This window comes from Zingiber officinale, chromosome 3B, assembly GCF_018446385.1.
Source record: "Zingiber officinale cultivar Zhangliang chromosome 3B, Zo_v1.1, whole genome shotgun sequence".
NCBI lineage: Eukaryota > Viridiplantae > Streptophyta > Magnoliopsida > Zingiberales > Zingiberaceae > Zingiber > Zingiber officinale.
In genome coordinates this window covers 129,930,844-129,950,612 of record NC_055991.1, presented here as the reverse complement: position 1 = coordinate 129,950,612, position 19,769 = coordinate 129,930,844, and the positions used below count along the sequence as shown (strand labels likewise).

General features: G+C 36.0%; 3 protein-coding genes across 3 annotated transcripts; all 3 read left to right on the top strand.

Annotated features, from left to right (window-relative positions):
- The first annotated feature begins 10,733 nt into the window (after window positions 1-10,733).
- Window positions 10,734-11,749, top strand: LOC122055231. Its single transcript, XM_042616600.1, has 5 exons — window positions 10,734-10,940; window positions 11,043-11,201; window positions 11,283-11,361; window positions 11,461-11,534; window positions 11,639-11,749. The coding sequence occupies exons 1-5, from the start codon at window positions 10,734-10,736 to the stop codon at window positions 11,747-11,749; spliced, it is 630 nt and encodes a 209-aa protein (XP_042472534.1).
- Window positions 11,750-12,632: 883 nt separating this feature from the next.
- Window positions 12,633-17,728, top strand: LOC121967733 (ADP,ATP carrier protein 1, mitochondrial-like). Its single transcript, XM_042518141.1, has 4 exons — window positions 12,633-12,760; window positions 14,569-15,091; window positions 16,596-16,973; window positions 17,135-17,728. The coding sequence occupies exons 2-4, from the start codon at window positions 14,585-14,587 to the stop codon at window positions 17,429-17,431; spliced, it is 1,182 nt and encodes a 393-aa protein (XP_042374075.1). The 5' UTR covers window positions 12,633-12,760; window positions 14,569-14,584; the 3' UTR covers window positions 17,432-17,728.
- Window positions 17,729-17,860: 132 nt separating this feature from the next.
- LOC121967734 (rho GDP-dissociation inhibitor 1-like) lies at window positions 17,861-19,528 on the top strand. Its single transcript, XM_042518142.1, has 5 exons — window positions 17,861-18,528; window positions 18,598-18,664; window positions 18,750-18,971; window positions 19,079-19,203; window positions 19,287-19,528. Exons 1-5 carry the CDS (start codon window positions 18,304-18,306, stop codon window positions 19,365-19,367), a joined length of 720 nt encoding a protein of 239 aa, XP_042374076.1. The 5' UTR covers window positions 17,861-18,303; the 3' UTR covers window positions 19,368-19,528.
- Window positions 19,529-19,769: the final 241 nt, after the last annotated feature.

Below are 19,769 nucleotides of genomic sequence, written 5' to 3'. Positions count from 1 at the left end.
GTTTTGATTTAATTATTATTTTATATGTGCATATTTTATAATGTTATTTTACATATATAATTATGTCAGATATTGTAATACCGTGACCAAATTATTTTGACGGTTTTTATGGTTTGGTAAGTATTGATATTATTATTAATTTCAATTCATCTAATCTTTTATTTATTATTTTGATAAATAAAAAAATTATGTAGTTTTACTCTAATGGTCATGGTGTAGCTGCTTATATAAGCAAAAAAAAATCTAGTAATTTGAATATTATTGATACTATATATTATAATATCCTTTTATAATAATTTTCTCGATATTATTACAGAAAAAATAGTTGAGAGCTAGGACACGAGGCATAATTTAAAGAAACATGAATAATTATTATACAAAACTATACAATGATTTATTATATAAGTGGAGAAGGAAGGAAACAAAATCAACATTTGAGCTACAGAAAATAACAATAAAATTAATCAACTACTTGAAACAATAGAAATATTGAGCTACCTGGCCCAGCACCAGAATTTCAAATCATACAGCTATATCACGATCTATTGTAAAGCATGCAATATACTTGATAAGTTTACTATCAAGTTATATTAGAATTTTTTTAATTATTAATGAACTTATTTTATTTTATAAAAAAATTATATAGGTAGGTTGGAATTTTACAAAGACTTTCCACTTATTGGGAGATATTTCAAAAAAAAAAAAAATATGACACTTTTGTCAATGCTCGATCAAAGGTTATAAACGTAAAAATATAAACTTTATTACACTCACATTTAACAAAAATACATAGGATGAAATCACTAATCAAGTTACTCAGATGTCTCAGTCTGCTATAGAGGGAATTTTTGACTCTATGACATTGTCAGTGGAAGAAAAAAAAGAACTCCCTTTACAACCTTAACTTCCAGACAAAAGTTGCATATAATCATGTGATGACTCCTATGCTCAAGGGTCATCCCAGTTTTTCATCTACTCAAGTGGAAACATTAATACAAGAAAAACAAAAATTGAAAGATCGAGTCATGACATTAGAAAAATCTTAGGTCAATAGTGAGCAGTTGATGGAAGATCAAATCAAAACATTAGTAGTGTAAGTACCCCGGGGTAGTTTTGATGTGGTCAATCAAGTTCAGTTATGTCCTATTATATTTGATCCTTGTGTCTAAGTGTGTAGGAGTTTAGGAACACAAGAAGTCGAGCGGAAGATGTAGCCAGCGAGAAGGATGACACAAGAAAGGAGTCAACGGGCTCGGTGCATCCGAAGGACGAAGTACTGCGGAAAAGTACACCGGCGAACGAGAAGGATGCGTGCAGCGGTCTGAGGGATGAGAAGCGGGGGAGGAAGGTTGCTCGTGGAGAAGGCCAGAGTTGGGTTCAAGTGAGCTCAATTCCAAATGGTCGGAGCATCACCCAAGCAAACAGAGTAAAAAATGGTTAACAAGGGAAGTTAATCATTTTCAGATGAATAGTATTGAAGGCGCCCTCAAAGGCTTTGAAGGCACCTTCTGTAAACAATACTGAAGGCGCCTTCAAAGGCTTAAAAGGCACCTTCAATGAACAATACAAAAACGCCTTCCTACCCTTGAAGGCGCCTTCCGACAGCCATTAACAAAGATAAAGTTTTATCTTCACACGGATAAAACTTAACAGATTGAAGGTGTCTTTCACCCTTGGATAAGATTTTCCAAAAGCTATAAAATGGCCCCTGGAACTAGGAAATATAGAACAACTATAACTACAACTCTTGTACTCTTTCCTAGTCTATTTCTTGAGCTGTCAATGTCTGTAAGAGGCTTCTTTGCCTACAACGAAGGAAATCTACTAGTGCTCTTCACGACATTGGATTAACAACCGTCTAGGTTATAAACTGTTGGTGCAACCTTAGGTCAAGGTTGACTTGGTTGAACTGACTCGAGTTGGTCAAGGGTGACCTAACTCGAGTTGTATTTTGATGTTTGACAATGTTTGACGAGAGTAGAAAAGTTGTATTCTGATGTGTTGACAAGAATACGAACTTGGGAGATTGTTGGTGCAACCGTAGGTCAAGGTTGACCTGGTTGACCTGAAAAGTCCAAGCAGGGAGCTTGGCACTGGAAAAGTCCAAGTATGGAGACTTGGCACTGGAAAAGTCCAAGCAGGGAGCTTGGCACGCGAAAAGTCCAAGTATGGAGACTTGGCACTGGAAAAGTCCAAACAGAGAGCTTGGCACGAGGGAAAGTCCTAACTGGGATGTTAGGCAGTTGGAAAGTCCTGGTGAGTGAAGCCAGGCAATGGAAAAGTCCTAACTGGGATGTTAGGCAGTTGGAAAGCCCTGGTGAGTGAAGCCAGACAGTGGGAAAGTCCTAACTGGGATGTTAGGCAGTGTGGAAAGTCCTGGTAAGTGAAGCCAGGCAGTGGGAAAGTCCTAACTGGGACGTTAGGCAGTTGGAGAGTCCTGGTGAGTGAAACCAGGCAAGGAAAAATCCAGATGGATCAGGGATGATCGGACTTCTGGTGTTGGAAAGTCCAAGCAGGTCAAGGGAGTGACCAGATGCTAGGGATGATGTACCAACAGGTCAAGGTTGACCGGATGTTGGTGTGGAAGCCTTAGGTTTAGGGCTGAGAAGTTTGGATCGGTCTGGTGACCGATCCAGTGATACTGCGTTTGCCCTGATCGGTCTGGTGACCAATCAGAATCAGATCAGTGGCTCACTGATTGTAATCTGATCGGTCTGGAGACCGATCAGGAACGCACTCAGAAGCACACTGAGTGCAATCTGATCGGTCTGTGGACCGATCAGGTGATAATATCGCGGAAGGAAAATGGAGCTCGATCGGTCTATGGACCGATCCAGATCCAATCTGATCGGTCGTCACGACCGAGGGACCGAAGCCTGATCGGTCTGTGGACCGATCAGGAGGTTCCCTGATCGGTCCATGGACCGATCAGGAATCTAGCCGTTGCGACGCAACGACTAGTTCTCTGCTCTTCTTCGCAGGTATAAAAGAGGGCTACAGGACTTCGGTGAGTCTCTCTCTAAAAAGCTACTTCTTCTTCCTTCTGGAAGTTCTCTCCTGCCAGAAGCTTCTGCTTCTTCTTCCTGCTGAGCTTTGTTGAGCTCGTTGGGTGCTAAAGCTTCGCGTGAGCTTCTTCCTGTTGCTGGTTTTCTAGCTAGGCTTGGATCCGAGAAGCTGCTGCTTCACCAGGGTTCCTGCTGACTTCAAGAAGGCAAGCAAGTGTTGTTTACATTTCTGTTCTTGTTTTCTTGTTCCTATTTGTACTCCTATTGCTGTTGCAAAGATTGTGGTGAGGTTTCTCCACCCACAAGGAGTATCTATTAGCCGGGTTTCCGGGGACTCATCCACCGACGGATTGATTGGGTTCGTCCACCTTACGGACACGCCGAGGAGTAAGAGCATCATCTCCGAACCTCGTACATCGCTGTGTTAAGGTTTGATATTCTTCCTTTCGTTTCTAGTTTATTTTTCCGCTGCGCTAACGAATTGTAGGAAGAAACGCGAGCGATTTGGGGTCGGCTATTCACACCCCCCTCTCTAGCCGTACAAAGGATCCTAACATAAACAAGTTAATTTCTTAGCCTCTTCTATTTTTAGTTATTCAATTTCTTTTGTTATAATTGTGCTACTAATCCAAGTTGGAAGATCGAGAAAGTTAATTTTTATTTTACAGGCAATTCACCCCTCTCTTGCCGCCCCCGCTACCCCAACAATTAGTATCAGAGCTAGAATGCCTTAAAAGGACTAATCGCGTACTGAAGCACTGCGATGATGGCCAGACCGAGCATCTATCCACCGAAGTTCAAGGGAGAATTCGCAACATAGAAGAAACACATAGAGGTATTTTTTTAAAATAGATTTGTAGATTTTTTTTTTAATTATAAAATATGGTTTTGTAACTCCCAAAAACCTACAAGGAAATGAAAAAAGAAGAATACCAATAACTAAGAAGGAGCAAGCAGACTTCGTAACGAACGGATGAACCAAATTCCACCTGCTCAGCTTACTTCCATCATAGGAAGTCAATCGGATCAGAGATTATGAATCAGTAAAAGAACTCTGGGAGATGTTCCTGGAGCTACACAAAGGGACTTCTGAAGTAAAGTTCGGGAGATGGGACCTAGTCCGGAACCAACTAACAAACCTCTAGACAGAAGAAAGTGAAACAGTCGCACATCTGCACTCGAGAATCAAAGAACTCATCATCAAACTTACGAATCTCGGAGAAAAGGTAACGAATTGAGATTCATTAAGGTACGCTTTAAATGCATTTTCTAGGACACCCGAGTGGACCTCTATAGTCGACTCATTTTATATATCTAAAGACCTTGAAGTGAGTGTTGGTTGCTACTCGGAAAACCTAGAGGTTCCACTGTACAAAAATTTTGTACAAAGGTCTGAACCTTTTCCTAGCTACCATGTGTTCTTTTAAATTAAATTTTGGATCGCCTGCGAAACTTAACACGTTTGATCCAAAACTTAATCTATTCGTTCTTTTAGGTTTTGACTTGGGTCTCCTGCGGAACTTAACACGTTCGACCCAAATCACCTTAAGTTATTAATTCCATTAAATATTAATTTCCATAATTGGTTCCCAGTACTGACGTGGCGAGGCACATGGCCTTCTTGGATATGGGAGCAACCACCACCGACTAGACAAAACCTTTTATAGAAAGGTAATATTTAATTTCCTAAAATAACTTTAGGTTAACCGAAAAGAACAATCAAATCACAAGGAAAAGAAAAAACAAAAGAACACAACATCGAAAAACATATTCGAAATTCTAGAATCATAAGCCTCTTGTATTTGGTATTATTTCCATAAATAACTAGCATGATGCGGAAAGGAAAAATTACTAGTTATACCTTCTAAAAGACCTCTTGATCTTCTACCGTATTCCTCTTCTAACCTCGGACGTTGTGTGGACAACGATCTTCCGAAATGAGAACCACCAAGCACCTTCTTCTTCCTTACAAGTTTCGGCCACCACAATTCTCCAAGAGAAGTAGAGGTCCGGCCACCACCACCAAGCTCCAAGGGATGCAAGAAACAAAACCACCTTTCTCTCCTTCTTCTCCTAGCTAGAACCGGCCACCATCAAGAGCTCCAAGAGAGGTTGCCGCCGGCCATAAGAAGAAGAGAAGAGGAAGAAGCTAGGGCCGGCCACCAAGGAGGAAAAGAGAGGAGAAGAATAATAGAGTTGATCACCCATGAAGGCACCTCTACCCCCTCTTTTATAATCCTTGGTCTTGGCAAATAAGGAAATTTAATTAAAAACTTCCTTAAATATTTTGTCATGAAAAAGAAAATTTTATTTAATTAAAAATAATTTCCTTTTTACAAATACAATGGTCGGCCACACCATTCCACAAATCAAGGAAATTTTAATTCACACAAGAATTAAAACTTCCTAATTTGCTTTCGGAAATTTATAAAAATTTCTCAAATAATTTTTCCCTTCATGGTGGTTAATAAAAAGGAATTTTTATAAATTAAAATATTTCTTTTAAACATGTGGATAAAAAGAAAGTTATCTCTAAAAATTAAAATCTCTTTTAATCTACAAATAAGGAAAGATATCAAATCTTTTCTTAATCTTTTGTAAAAACTTATAAAAGAGAATATTTAATTTTAAACTCTCTTTTAAATCATGAACATGATTAAAATTGAAAGTTTTCTTAAAATTTAAAATCCTCCTTTAATCAACAAATAAGGAAAGATTTCAAATTTTAAACTCTCTTTTAAACATGTAGATGATTTACAAATAAGGAGAGTTTTTACCAAAAATTAAAACCATCCTTTTAATCTACAAATAAGGAAAGAGATTAATCTCTTTTCTTAATCTTTTGTAGAAAGTTATAAAAGGAAATTTTTAATTTTTTAAACTCTCTTTTAAAATCATAATATCCACATAAGAAATAATTTTAATAAAAATCCTTTTTAATATTCTAGTGACCGGCCACCTAAGCTTGGGACCCAAGCTTTGGCCGGCCACCTACATGGCTCATCCACTTGGACTTGGCAAGCCCTAGCTTGGGTTCCAAGCTAGCTTGGCCGGCCCCATTGGATGGGTAAGAAGGTGGGTATGTGGTGGGTATAAATCTCTATATACTAGAGGCTACGATAGGGACCGAGAGGAGGAATTGGTTTTGGTCTCCCGATGAAATTAAGCATCCCGTGTTCGCCCCGAACACACAACTTAATTTCATCAATAATAATTCATTCCACTAAAGAACTATTATTGAACTACCGCACCAATCCCAAATTACATTTTGGGCTCCTTCTTATTATGAGTGTGTTAGTCTCCCTGTGTTTAAGATAACAAATGTCCACTAATTAAGTAAGTTACTGACAACTCACTTAATTAATATCTGGCTCCAAGAGTAGTACCACTCAACTTCATCGTCATGTCGGACTATGTCCACCTGCAGGGTTTAACATGACAATCCTTATGAGCTCCTCTTGAGGACATTCTCAACCTAGATCACTAGGACACAGTTTCCTTCTATAATCAACAACACACACTATAAGTGATATCATTTCCCAACTTATCGGGCTTATTGATTCATCGAACTAAATCTCACCCATTGATAAATTAAAGAAATAAATATCAAATATATGTGCTTGTTATTATATTAGGATTAAGAGCGCACACTTCCATAATAACTGAGGTCTTTGTTTCTTTATAAAGTCAGTATAAAAGAAACGACCTCTAATGGTCCTACTCAATACACTCCAAGTGTACTAGTGTAATTATATAGTTAAGATAAACTAATACATAATTACACTACGACCTTCCAATGGTTTGTTCCTTTCCATTTTAGTCGTGAGCTACTGTTTATAATTTATAAGGAAACCGATAACATGATCTTCTGCGTGTGACACCACACACCATGTTATCTGCAATATAAATTAATTGAACAACTACATTTATCATAAATGTAGACATTTGACCAATGTGATTCTTATTTCTAGATAAATGTTTATACCAAAAGCTAGGCTTTTAGTATACACTCTAACAATCTCCCACTCTAAATGGTATTTTAAAAATTAAAAATATTTCACAAACTTATTTTTAGAAACGTTTACTTTTCTGTAATAGAACATGATGATTCACTATCATTATAAAATTCTTTGACATTTTTTGAATTTTCCTGGAATTATTATGAATTATTTTCTGAAAAGTTAATTAAAAAAAAAGTTTAGAAGAATTTTCAGAGTTAAAAAAATATTTTTTATTTTCACAAAATTGATTGTTCTAATAAAATAAATCAGCTAGGTTCGTTACCAATTTTTTTATGAAAACATTTCTACTGATTATTTCTAAACCATGTTAGCTTACTAATACTTTTTGTTAAGTACCCCTAGAGAAATATTTCATATTTTCTAAAAAGTTTATTTTATTTTTTTTTAATTTTTTTTATGTGATCAAAGGGGAGAAATAGATACAAATTCAGGGGAGTTAGGATTTAGAATTTTTACTTATTTGTTTGTAAGTAATTTTTTTTTTTACTTATTTTGCAAGCAATTTGTTATCACTTTTATTTTATTACAATCTTTACCCTAACTTGAACTTGGGTTAATGCACATCAAAAAGGGGGAGATTGTAAGTATCCCAGGTTAGTTTTGATGTGGGCAACCAAATTTAATTATGTTTTGTTGTGTTTGATCTTTGTGTCTAAGTGTGCAAGAGCTTATGAATACAAGAAGTCAAGCGGAAGACGCATCCAGTGAGAAGGATGGCACAGGAAGGAAGTCGACGAGCTTGGTGCATCCGAAGGACGAAGTACTGCGAAAAAGTACAACGGCGGACGAGAAGGACGTGCGCGGCAGTCTGAGGGATGAGAAGTCGGGGAGAAAGGTTGCTCAAGGAGAAGGCCGAAGTTGGGTTCAGGTGAGCTCAATTCCGGATGGTCGGAGCATCACCCAAGCAAACGGAGCGAAAAATGGTTAACAAGGGAAGTTAACTACTTCTGGATGAATAGTGCTGAAGGCGCCCTCAAAGGCTTTGAAAGCACCCTCAAAGGCTTTGAATGCACCCTCAAAGGCTTTGAATGCGCCTTCTGTGAACAGTATTGAAGGCGCCTTCAAAGGCTTGGAAGGCGCCTTCAAAGGCTTGGAAGGCACCTTCGATGAATAGTATGAAGGCGCCTTCCTACCCTTGAAGGCGACTTCCGACAGCCGTTAGCGAAGATAAAATTTTATCTTCACACGGATAAAACTTAATCGATTGAAGGCGCCTTCCACTCTTGGATAAGATTTTCCAGAAGCTATCAAAAGACCCCTGGAGTTAGGAAATATAGAACAACGGTAACTACACCTCTTGTATTCTTTCCTAATCTATTTCTTGAGTTATCAATGTCTGTAGGAGGCTTCTCCGCCTGTAACGAAGGAGATCTACTAGTACTCTTCACTACCTTGGATTACAATCATCTAGATTATAACCAAATTAATTTCTTAGCCTCTTCTATTTTTAGTTGTTCAATTTCTTTTGTTATAATTGTGTTACTAATCCGAGTTGAAAGATCGGGAAAGGTTAATTTTTATTTTGCAAGCAATTCACCCCCCTCTTGTCGGCCCCGCTACGGCAACAAGTAGAGTAACAAATGTAAGAATTCTTCTCTTGCTTTTCATTAATGAGTCATTCTGTATTTTCAACGTCGCATGATTTTAGCCCACAGGAGACTCAAGACATGAATGATATTGATAATTAGCTCATGGTTTTGAGATAGATTTTTTGTTTATCACTTGTTTTGTTAATTTTAACATTATATGTCTCTCAAATTATATTACATCTTTTTGTAAACAATGTAGATAAAGGTATATTCTATTATAATTATTATTATTAAATATTAAAACTCTTATTAAGGTATATTTTTAAAAATCATTTGTTTCTTAGTTTATATATATTTCTGATAAGTAGGTTTTCCTTGCATATATTTATTTTAACTTTAGGTTTACCATAAGAGTAGGATTTTTTTATATATATGAGTAGTTTCCTTTTTTTTTTTAATAACCTATTGTATAGTACTTGTTGTAGGATTGATTGATGATGAATATATTAGGAATCGTAATCTAGGATGGGATGTATTGGATTTGGATGTGTTGTGTTTGTTTTTGTGATAGAATTGTTTTAGAACAATGCATGATGTTTAAATGAATGAAGGAATTATTTTTGAATGTATTGTGGATGGATTATGAATTGTTGGTGGATATTTTTGATACTGTTTGTGATTCTTTTTTTTGGAATGTTTTTGAATTGTTTGTTAATATATCGTGAATTATTTATCAATGATAATGATTTTTGAATGTTAATGTATAATAATGGTTTGTAATGTTATAATTAAAATTTGGATGTAAATATGTTTTAAATCTTGAAATTAAAGGGGTGCTACCAAAATTTAACCTAAATCAACGACAGTTTTTTTTTTTTTTTAAAAAAAAAAAGTCATTGAATTTTATCCTAATTTAACAACTACTATTTTATTTCCATCGCTAATTTAGATACGAAATTAAAATACTCATCGCTAGATTTAACAACAGAACTAATTTTTTCATCGCTAAATTTAGCGACTACAATTAATTTCCATTGCTAACTTTAACAATGGAAATAATTTTTTTTTAATTAGCAAAAAAATAAAATTTTGTCACTAAATGATGTCGACGCCCAAAAAATAAGTGACTAAAATTTTCGATTGCTAGCGGGTGTTTTTGTGTGCATAAGGAGGGAAAAAAAAAGCAAAAAGAAGATTTCCTTAAAAATATCATAATTCATTTTAAATCAACCAAAATCATTTAAACCTTAAACTTAATTCAATCATGATCAAATTAATCTCAATTTGAACCAACATAATCCTTATCTTAATATCTACCTGTTGGATTTAATTCGAACCCGATCTGATTTTAATTTTATACTCTCATTTTAGGTTCTATAATTTAATTTATCTATTTATTATTATATATTTTATTTTATAATTTCCTTAACATTCCAAATCGTCATATTTTCTTGTATCGTAAATTTGATTAACCAGAATATGAATTTATCTAGTTAAAAAATAAATTAAACTAGTTAAAATTTTAATTAAGTATTATTAATAAAAATTAATTAGGTATTATTTTTAAAATTAAATATTTAAATAGGTAAGAAAAAATATAATTGATTCATAAAATATGGTATTATTTAGACGCCTTTAATAATAACTCTAAAAATTATTAAAAAAATTATTCTTGTAAATTAAATTCTAATTATTTAGCATTATCCTTTCTTTCGGATAAAAATGATATCATTTGATAACTTAGAGCATCCACAGTGGGAGCTCCTTCAAAGCTCCCACTGTGACATGGCATAAATGAGAAACCTCCCTCCCATAGTGGGAGGGAGGTTTCTCACTTTGCATGACGAAGTGGCTCCGTGGTTACGGAGCCGCTTCGTCGTGTTTTTTAATTTTTTTTTATATTAATTTTTTTTAATAATTATAAAAAATAAAATACAATGGTCAGAATAATACCCTTCATGTGCTATGCCGTTGAACAACGGCTATTTTAGCCGTTGTTCAACGGTTAAATTTATTTTTTTTATTTATTTTTTTTTATAAATACATGATCGATTTCATTTTTTTTTCATTCATCTCCTTGTTATCTTTGCTTTCGATTTTTTTCTTCAACTCTCTATATTTTTCAACCACAAAAATATCTTGATTTATTTCAAATGACTCAAAATCCAGATCGATCTATGCTCCATGAATTCTGGAGAAATGAATTGGCGGAAGATGCGGAGGATATAGATGAACGAAGAATGCTCCAACTATATGAGCAGCAACAAACGGTACGTCAAAGAGCTCAAACTTCTTCCGATAGAACACAGAGGAGAAGGTATTTGAATCGGGATCGTGAAGTTGGACATGCTCGTCTTTTCAATGTCTACTTTTCTGATAATCCGGTATATCCTGATGACATATTTCGACGTCGATTTCGAATGAAAAAAGAGTTATTCCTTCGAATAGTTGATGCCGTGAAAAATCATTCCGAATATTTTCAATAGAAGGTTGATGCAGTGGGGAAAAAAGGTTTGTCACCACTTCAGAAATGCACAGCGGCTATTCGTCAATTGGCGTATGGAGTCTCTGCTGATCATTATGATGAGTATCTACGGATTGCTGAAACAACTACCATCCAATGTTTATTCAACTTTTGTCGATGTGTAATTGAAGTGTTCGGGGCCTAATATTTAAGAATACCTAATGTTACTGATATTCAACACTTGCTTGAAATGCATGAGCAGAGGCATGGTTTCCCTAGCATGTTGGACAGTCTTAATTGTATGCATTGGCAATGGAAAAATTGCCCCGTGGCTTGGAAAGGTCAGTTTACTCAAGGAGATCATGGCGTCCCAACAATTATGTTCGAAGCCGTTGCATCTTTGGACTTGTGGATATGACATGCCTTTTTTGGGATTGTAGGGTCACGCAATGATATTAATGTGCTTAACGAATCACCGTTATTCAATGATGTCTTACAAGGGAATGCACCCGAGGTTAATTTTACGATTAATAATACACAATATACAAAAGGATACTATCTGACCGATGGGATCTATCCAGAATGGACTACTTTCGTCAAGAGCTTCCATGTCCTCAGGATCCCAAGAGAAAAATATTTAAGGAACGACAGGAGGCCGCGAGAAAGGATGTCGAGAGGGCATTTGGGGTGCTCCAATCACGATGGGCAATGATAAAAGGTTCAGGATGATTTTGGTACAAGGATAATTTGAAGGACATCATCTATACCTGTATTATTTTGCACAACATGATTATTGAGAATGAGAGAGATGCAATAGTCAATTGGTCGGATGATGAAGGCTCCACTCAAGAATTCCAAGCATACATCCGCAGAAATTATGAGGTACGTGATAATCAACTACATCATCAACTTCGAGCCGACTTAGTTAAGTATATCTGGGCACGCTATAATTGTAATCAGTGAAAAAAATTTTATTAATTGTGATATATGTATTGTGATATTTATGTAATTTTTTAATTATGAAAGTTATTTTATGTTAGTAATTTATGAATTTAAATTTTATTAAAATTTAATTATATAAAATGTAAATATGAAGAAGAGATAATGAAATATATATAATGAAAAGTGTATGATCCATGAAAAAATTGTTGAGAGATTTTTTATAGTGGAAAAGGGTGTGAGATTTTTAACTTTTGATGTGGTACAGATATGATAACGAAAAAATTTTCAATGGGTTCTAATAATTGTGGATGTCCTTAGGTCGGTGGTTTTTTTTAAATATGTTGTTAATTTTAATTTTTCGATGATAAAGGGTGAATCAATCGACCAAACTGAGGTGAGATTTTGATATTAATTTCTTTAAAAAAAATTAAGGAGGGGCAGTCGTACTCTTCCATCTCCACGGTCGAAGTTATCAACTGCTGTACGGCTCTTCTCAATTCCCATGTGATTTTATTTGTTCCTGGGACGTTGATATTCCAGTGCATCAGAATGGGAGTCCTATTGAGATGGATCGACGGGAAAGATGCACTTTGATGAGATCGAACGGCAGACACGTGTAGTCGCACAATACTTGCTCCGCGGGCGTCCGCACGTTTTGTTTCACGAAAGCGCCTCGAACGAGCACCAATAAGATGCACTGGAATCGCAACCTGACTCCACCCCTCGCGCTTGCGTTCCCAGCGCTACTTCTCTGTCTCCGAGAAAAGAGGGCAAAGAAGAGCGAGGCGCTTCGGAAGGGTAAAATCCCTGATCCAGCTTGTAAATCGAGGATTTTTTCTTCTTCTATTTCTATTTGCCTTTCTTTTTTTGGCTATATTGAGAGATCTGTGCGGATCTAATGTTATTTTCATGTTTCTCTTGTGGTTTTATTTGATACGTTTTGTTTTCTCCGAAATCGACGCCCTAGTAATAGTCGGCATCGTTGTTTGAACAATTCTCGGCTTCTGATATATAGTGCCTCACAGATCTGTGTATTCCTCCCTCGTCGTCGTTAATTGTATTGATTCGTTTATTTAGGTTGGAATAAGGTCAGTGTAATTGTTGCTTCTATGTCTACAAACTGCTAGACTGGTAGATCTGGTGCGTTTTATGCTGATCTATTGTTATATGTTCGGGATTTACACAATGTTTGATTACATATCTTATTGAATTGGTGGGTAATTCTATCGAGAGATTCAGATCTATTGGGGGATTTCAGATCATTTTTAGCCTGTTTATCATCATGCTTTTATTGATTTACGAATGTAGGAATTGTGTACAACAGTTGTACTATCTGGATTTAGCTTAAACACCCATGGAGCTAGTTATGTGTTACAGAAATCCTAGTCACGAGGTGCTTACACCGGTGATTTTCCTCACTTTGCCTGCGTTTACGAAGTTTTAAAATAAATAGTTAGACCTTATGCGAATATATAAATTTTAGTAGATAAGTACACTTTAAGAATCCAAAGACATTTTGGGAGAAAAGAAAGCTTGGCAAATAATTTCAAGAAAACACATTCAAGCTGGTGCGCTTAAGACCTTTGTGTGTGTGTGTGTGTGTGAAAACACATTCAAGCTGGTGCGCTTAAGACCTTTGTGTGTGTGTGTGTGTGTGTGTGTGTGTGTGTGTGTGTGTCTCTCTGTCTCTCTGTCTCTGTGTCTCTGTGTCTGTGTCTGTGTGTCTGTGTCTGTCTTCTGATTGTACTTTATTTTTTTGAATTCGTTGCTTTCTTTTGTTTTTTCATTGTTGTTGTTTTGCCCTTATTTGGATAGGTTTTAATACATTTGTGGTGAATTTTAGACAAGAAAAGAATATTTAGTATGTACAATGCTGTGAGAAAGTAATGCATGCAAATTGTAGTTTTAGTGCTGCAACTATTGGTATAATATGATTTTTCTATATAAGTTTACTCAAGGGCCATGTTTGTTATTGTTGGTTTACATCAAAGTTCAGCTTTATGTCAATCTTTGTTTATGTTAGCAGTTAAGTATTTGATGAAGCCACCAATCATTTGCAAGAAATATCTTCTTGTGTATGACTATATGTTAATTAGAGTAAGGTTAAACCGTTAAAGATTGAATCAACAAGAAAAACTTTAGAAATGAAGGATTTTAAGTTAAACAGAATTAAAACTTAGATTGAATATATTAATGTACTTTTTAATTATAAAATAATTCAAGGAAAATTGTGATTGATGGGCATTTAATTTGTGTAAGAGTTTTAAATATCTTTGATCTATTTATTTAGGAGATTTATAAAGATATGAATAATAGAATGAAAAATGAATTGATGATGCAGAGAGGAGTTTCTAGAGTCTTGTTAATTGTTGTGCGTGCCTCAAATTTTAAAATTGTGATTGGATCCATCATATTTTCTGGATCAGAGTGTTGGGAAAGATTTCTTTACTGGCTCTTACATTTCTATCACCTGTGTTGCTACCTATCCAACTCCTAGACAGTTAAATCTTTGAATAACAAAGGGTCCTTGACTAGAGAGGCTATGTATGGTAATTGTTGAATCTGCTAGTCTATGCTGCTGATCTTTGATTGTTGCTGAAATGTAGGTCTTTTAAGTCTGTCATGGCTGATCAGGTCAATCACCCAACTGTAATTCAGAAATATGCTGGTCAACTCCATCTCAAGTCCAGCTTTTTGCAAGATCCTAAAGCTCAGAGATGCAGTTTGTATAATCCTGCTCTGTATGAGAGGCACTTCACGACTGTAAACTACCTAAATGGAGGTTTTCAGAAACCATTCATGCAGGTGGGCAGTTGTAACTATGATGCCTCCACTGTGCTCTCTGTGCATCCTGTTTATGCTCAGGCTCCTGCTGAGAAAGGCTTTAAAAACTTTGCTATTGATTTCCTCATGGGAGGAGTTTCTGCTGCCGTCTCCAAGACAGCTGCCGCTCCCATTGAACGTGTGAAGCTGCTGATCCAAAATCAGGATGAGATGATCAAGGCCGGTCGCCTCTCTGAACCTTACAAAGGAATCTCAGACTGTTTTGGCCGAACAATTAGAGAAGAAGGTGCTTTGTCTCTGTGGAGAGGAAACACAGCTAATGTCATTCGTTATTTTCCTACTCAGGTATTTCATATGTGGTTATCTTTAACGTGTTCCTTCATTTTTCTCATAAGTGGCTATTAAGTTGCCTAAAAAATATAAAAAGGGAATCTTCACCTTTTAATGTCATCTTGTAGGGTTAACATGGTACAGTTTGTTTGTTTCTCGTTACTGAGATATATGCTTTTCACTTTAAGAAACTTTGTTTGAATTTGTTGAGTATTTGCTTTTACTGCAAGGTTCTGTTAATTAGATATTTAACTATCAAATTGCAAATATATTTATTTCAGTGTTTAGGATAACTTCTACTGTTGTAACCTTGATATAGTTCAACTATAACTAGTTTGTCAGCATATGTGATCAAATCAATTCTCAAATTCATGTGTGCGTTGCATAGAACTCATGCTTTTTGAGTTTTGCTGACAATGTTTGTAGAATAGGGTTGGCAAATTGAGGTTCACATCGGGAATTATTTTGGTGAGTTTTGAAATCATGAATCTTTAAATTATGGATTATAAGTCTTAGATAATAATAAAAAAAAAAGGGCAGCCCGGTGCACGAAGCTCCCGTCATGCGGGGTCCCGGGGAAGGATCCATTGTACGCAGCCTTACCCTGCTTTTTTTGCAAGAGGCTGTTTCCAGGATTCGAACACGTAACCTTTTGGTCACATAGCAACAACTTTACCGTTGCGCCAAGGCTCCCTTCTATAAGTCTTAGATAATAACTTATAATTTTTGTTTTGGATTAGATTGACATTTAGAATTATGTACAATAATGGAATATTTGATTTAATAGCATAATAGCAAAGAGGAAAGTTAATTTTGATTCATGAAAAAAAATAGTCTCAGATCTTATATTGATGACAATATACAAATTAGCATTTATTTCATTTCAAACGTATCTCTATGTGTTGTTTCCCATTCCATTTATTATTTTAAGATTCTACTCTCCACAGCCTTAATGTTAATATCATAATATTTGTATTGTATAAAATTTACCCTTTTTTCTTTCTTTCTATAATGGTTTAGATTTAATTTTTACTATGTTGTGTTTAATTTTAATTTTTTAATGGGTTAGATATAGTTTCTATTAGTTAGATTTAACCTTTATTACTTTTCTTTCTTATCTTTAGAATCATATAAAATAAAATTTGTATTCAGTCCTATTAAATGGAATCATAATGGTTCTTTTAATTTATCTTATGTAGAATCTTGAATCATAACTAATTGTATGATTTTGATTACTATACGGTAGAACTTTTGCTTTGACCTTTGACATATTTTAACAAGTAATTATTATAACTAAAATATTGATATCAGCTGTTTGATACATCGTTGTTGGTGGAACAAATTTCATTATTCATATTTAGTATAACTTATAGGAAAATGTGTCTTGTTTATGCATTAATATGATACTTATGAAACAAACAGAATGTATATGTTGCCTTTTTCGTTTACTACTCAACAGCTCAATTGGATTTTTTAATCTTTTTGTTTCTAATGGTAAAATCAATAAATTCTTTGCCAGGCACTGAACTTTGCATTTAAGGATTATTTCAAAAGGATGTTTAACTTTAAGAAAGATAAGGATGGATACTGGAAGTGGTTTGCTGGCAATCTCGCTTCAGGTGGTGCTGCTGGTGCTTGCTCTTTGTTCTTTGTTTACTCTCTGGACTATGCCCGTACCCGTCTTGCGAATGATGCAAAAGCAGCAAAGAAAGGAGGAGGAGGAGCAAGGCAATTTAATGGTCTTATTGATGTTTACCGGAAGACCTTACAATCTGATGGCATTGCTGGACTTTACAGAGGATTTAACATTTCCTGCGTCGGGATTATAGTGTACCGTGGTCTCTACTTTGGAATGTACGATTCATTGAAACCAGTGCTCCTTACTGGAAAGTTGCAGGTAATTGTTTTTTTTTTGGAAAAAGAGTAAAAAGAAATATATGTAGGTGTACTCTAGAGTCAAATTGCCTATTCTTCTTATGGGAAAAAGACAATGTAGTCCAGGCTTGGTAAAGCCACCTCCACTCACTAGCATCAAATTGTCTACCGTTGTGATTGCAGGATAGTTTCTTTGCGAGCTTTGCATTGGGTTGGCTAATCACCAATGGAGCTGGTCTTGCATCATACCCTATTGACACGGTCAGAAGAAGAATGATGATGACCTCTGGAGAGGCCGTCAAGTACAAGAGCTCATTTGATGCTTTCTCACAAATTCTGAAGAACGAGGGCGCCAGGTCCCTGTTCAAGGGTGCTGGTGCCAACATACTACGTGCCGTTGCCGGTGCTGGTGTGCTTGCTGGTTACGACAAGCTGCAGCTGATCGTCTTTGGCAAGAAATATGGATCCGGCGGTGCTTAGAGACGCAGCGTTTTTCCAAGATAATGACGAATTCTATTTAAGTGAACCATCAGTTTACAAGAAATTTTTAGACTTGAATAATTTTTGGCAGTGGGAGAATTTTCCGAGCATTTTTCTAGTGGAGTTTTGTTCTCCAAAACCTCGTTTAAGTTACCCTTGTCGGATGCTTCTTTTCTTGTTTATTGGCAGATGGGTGCATGCTCCCATGCTCTGCCTCTCATTTTTTTTCTACAAAATGACGTTGTCAAGATATCTCTAGATTTTTATATTGCTAATTATGCTTGTGAGTTTCTCTTACATCATTAGCTAAATAAAGCCGTTTGTGTCAAAATAATGTTTTTTAATATAAATTGTATATTTATCTTATACTGTTAATTGGTTTTCATTCCCCAGCAAATTTGATTCTCCATAGTCAAAGCTACGAGTATTGATCATTTTGATAATATAGATAGTTGAGAATTTTTTCAAATATTTGTTGATTTTTTAGATCAAAATATTGATTTAGCAGACAACAGAGACTGCCCCCCCCTATCCACGCTCGCTCATGGAGGATTCTCAGCAACAAATCAAATCATAAATAAATCAGATGAGCTGCTCATGTTGCACAAATATGGATCCCACAAACTAAAACCAGAACCAGAACCAAGATGCCTCCTCTCTCAAGAAGTGGCCTTCATGCCTTATTTTATGACGCAGGAAATTTCTCAACTTGCCAGCTTTTGTTCTTCTGATTCAATTTTGCATTAGTGGGAGGGTTGAAACTTAACAATGAGACCCGGCCCCTTCCTCCTGACTTATTCTGTCATGAGGAAGGGGAGGTGCATGCCGTGTCAATAAGCCTTCGGAGCTGTGTCTAACTCTAAATTAAGATCATGGCCTCCGAGGACACCAGGAGCGCTGCCAAGAAAGAAGATAATTTGATGGGGAAAGATGGAGAGGAAGAGATTGATAGCAGTGAGGAGGAGAGGTTCAAGAGGCAGATGAGCGAGGCCGCTCTCTATGCTACAGAAGACGAGGATGATGATGAAGGCAATGGAGCTCAAGGCATTGACTTGGGGCCAAGAATTAGCCTCAAGTCTGAGATCGAAAAAGATAAGGTCTGCTTCCACTTCTTCTCTTCACTTACATCTATGTTCACTTGTATCTGAAACAATAATTTGGTGCAGGATGATGAGAGCCTTAAGAGGTGGAAGGAGCAGCTATTAGGAAGTGTTGATCTCAACTCAGTTGGAGGCAGCTATAATCTTCCCTCAATAAATATATATAATCTGTAATTATCAATATCTTACTGTATATGTTTTCTTTTGTTTTGTTGTAGAAACCTTGGAGCCAGAGGTTGAGATCCTGAGCCTTTCAATCGTTTGTTCTGGTAGGCCGGACATTGTTCTGTCAGTTCCTGTGCCACCACCAAACCACAAACGTCCTTGGTTTATTCTGAAAGAAGGTAGCCATTACAAGCTCAAGTTCACCTTCATGGTCCGCAACAACATAGTTTCTGGATTGAAGTACACTAACACAGTTCGGAAGGCCGGCATCAAGGGTGATCATATGTTAATCTTTTCAAATGATATATTAATTTGTTCAATCTAAATCAAAGTTAATGTTATATGCAATGTCAAAATTAATTAAGATTATTATGGTTTACAGTGGACAAAGCAAAAGAGATGCTTGGTACTTTCAGCCCTCAGCTTGAGGTATACACATTCGAAACATCAGAAGAGATCATCCCTTCTGGCTTCTTTGTTAGAGGATCATATTCTGCAAGAATGAAGGTATAATTAATATTCTTGTCTACACATCATTAAAGGTACAACAGCTAATGACATAAAAATCTCTCTTTGTTAATGTCGTTCAGTTCGTCGACGATGATGGCAAGTCTCACTTGGTGATCAACTACAGCTTTGACATCCGAAGAGAATGGCCATCGTCTAGTTGAGAATGAACTATTTCCTTTTGACAAATTCTTGATTATTTATGGTTTTAAGCTGAAATCTAAACTCCTCCGATAGAAAGGCTAAATTTCTTGAGTTACAAGATGAATGAGTGTACTCCTTTCTTTTGTTTCCTTTATTTCTTGAGGCTGGAATTCCATCTTTGCTGTTTCAAGCATCATTTTTTCTTGTTATGAGTACTTTACTACTCAATTAAGTAATCGTACAGTACAGGCAGATGATGATCGTTGAACTCATTTTAATTTAGGACCATAGATTTTAAATCCCATTTGTGTCCTTTCTCTTAGCATAATGATACGGGACAAGAACGAATAGTAGGAGTTGCTCTCGGAGCATGATTAAGTAGTAAGTACTTGGAATAAGACTGTAATGATTGGGGGGGGGGG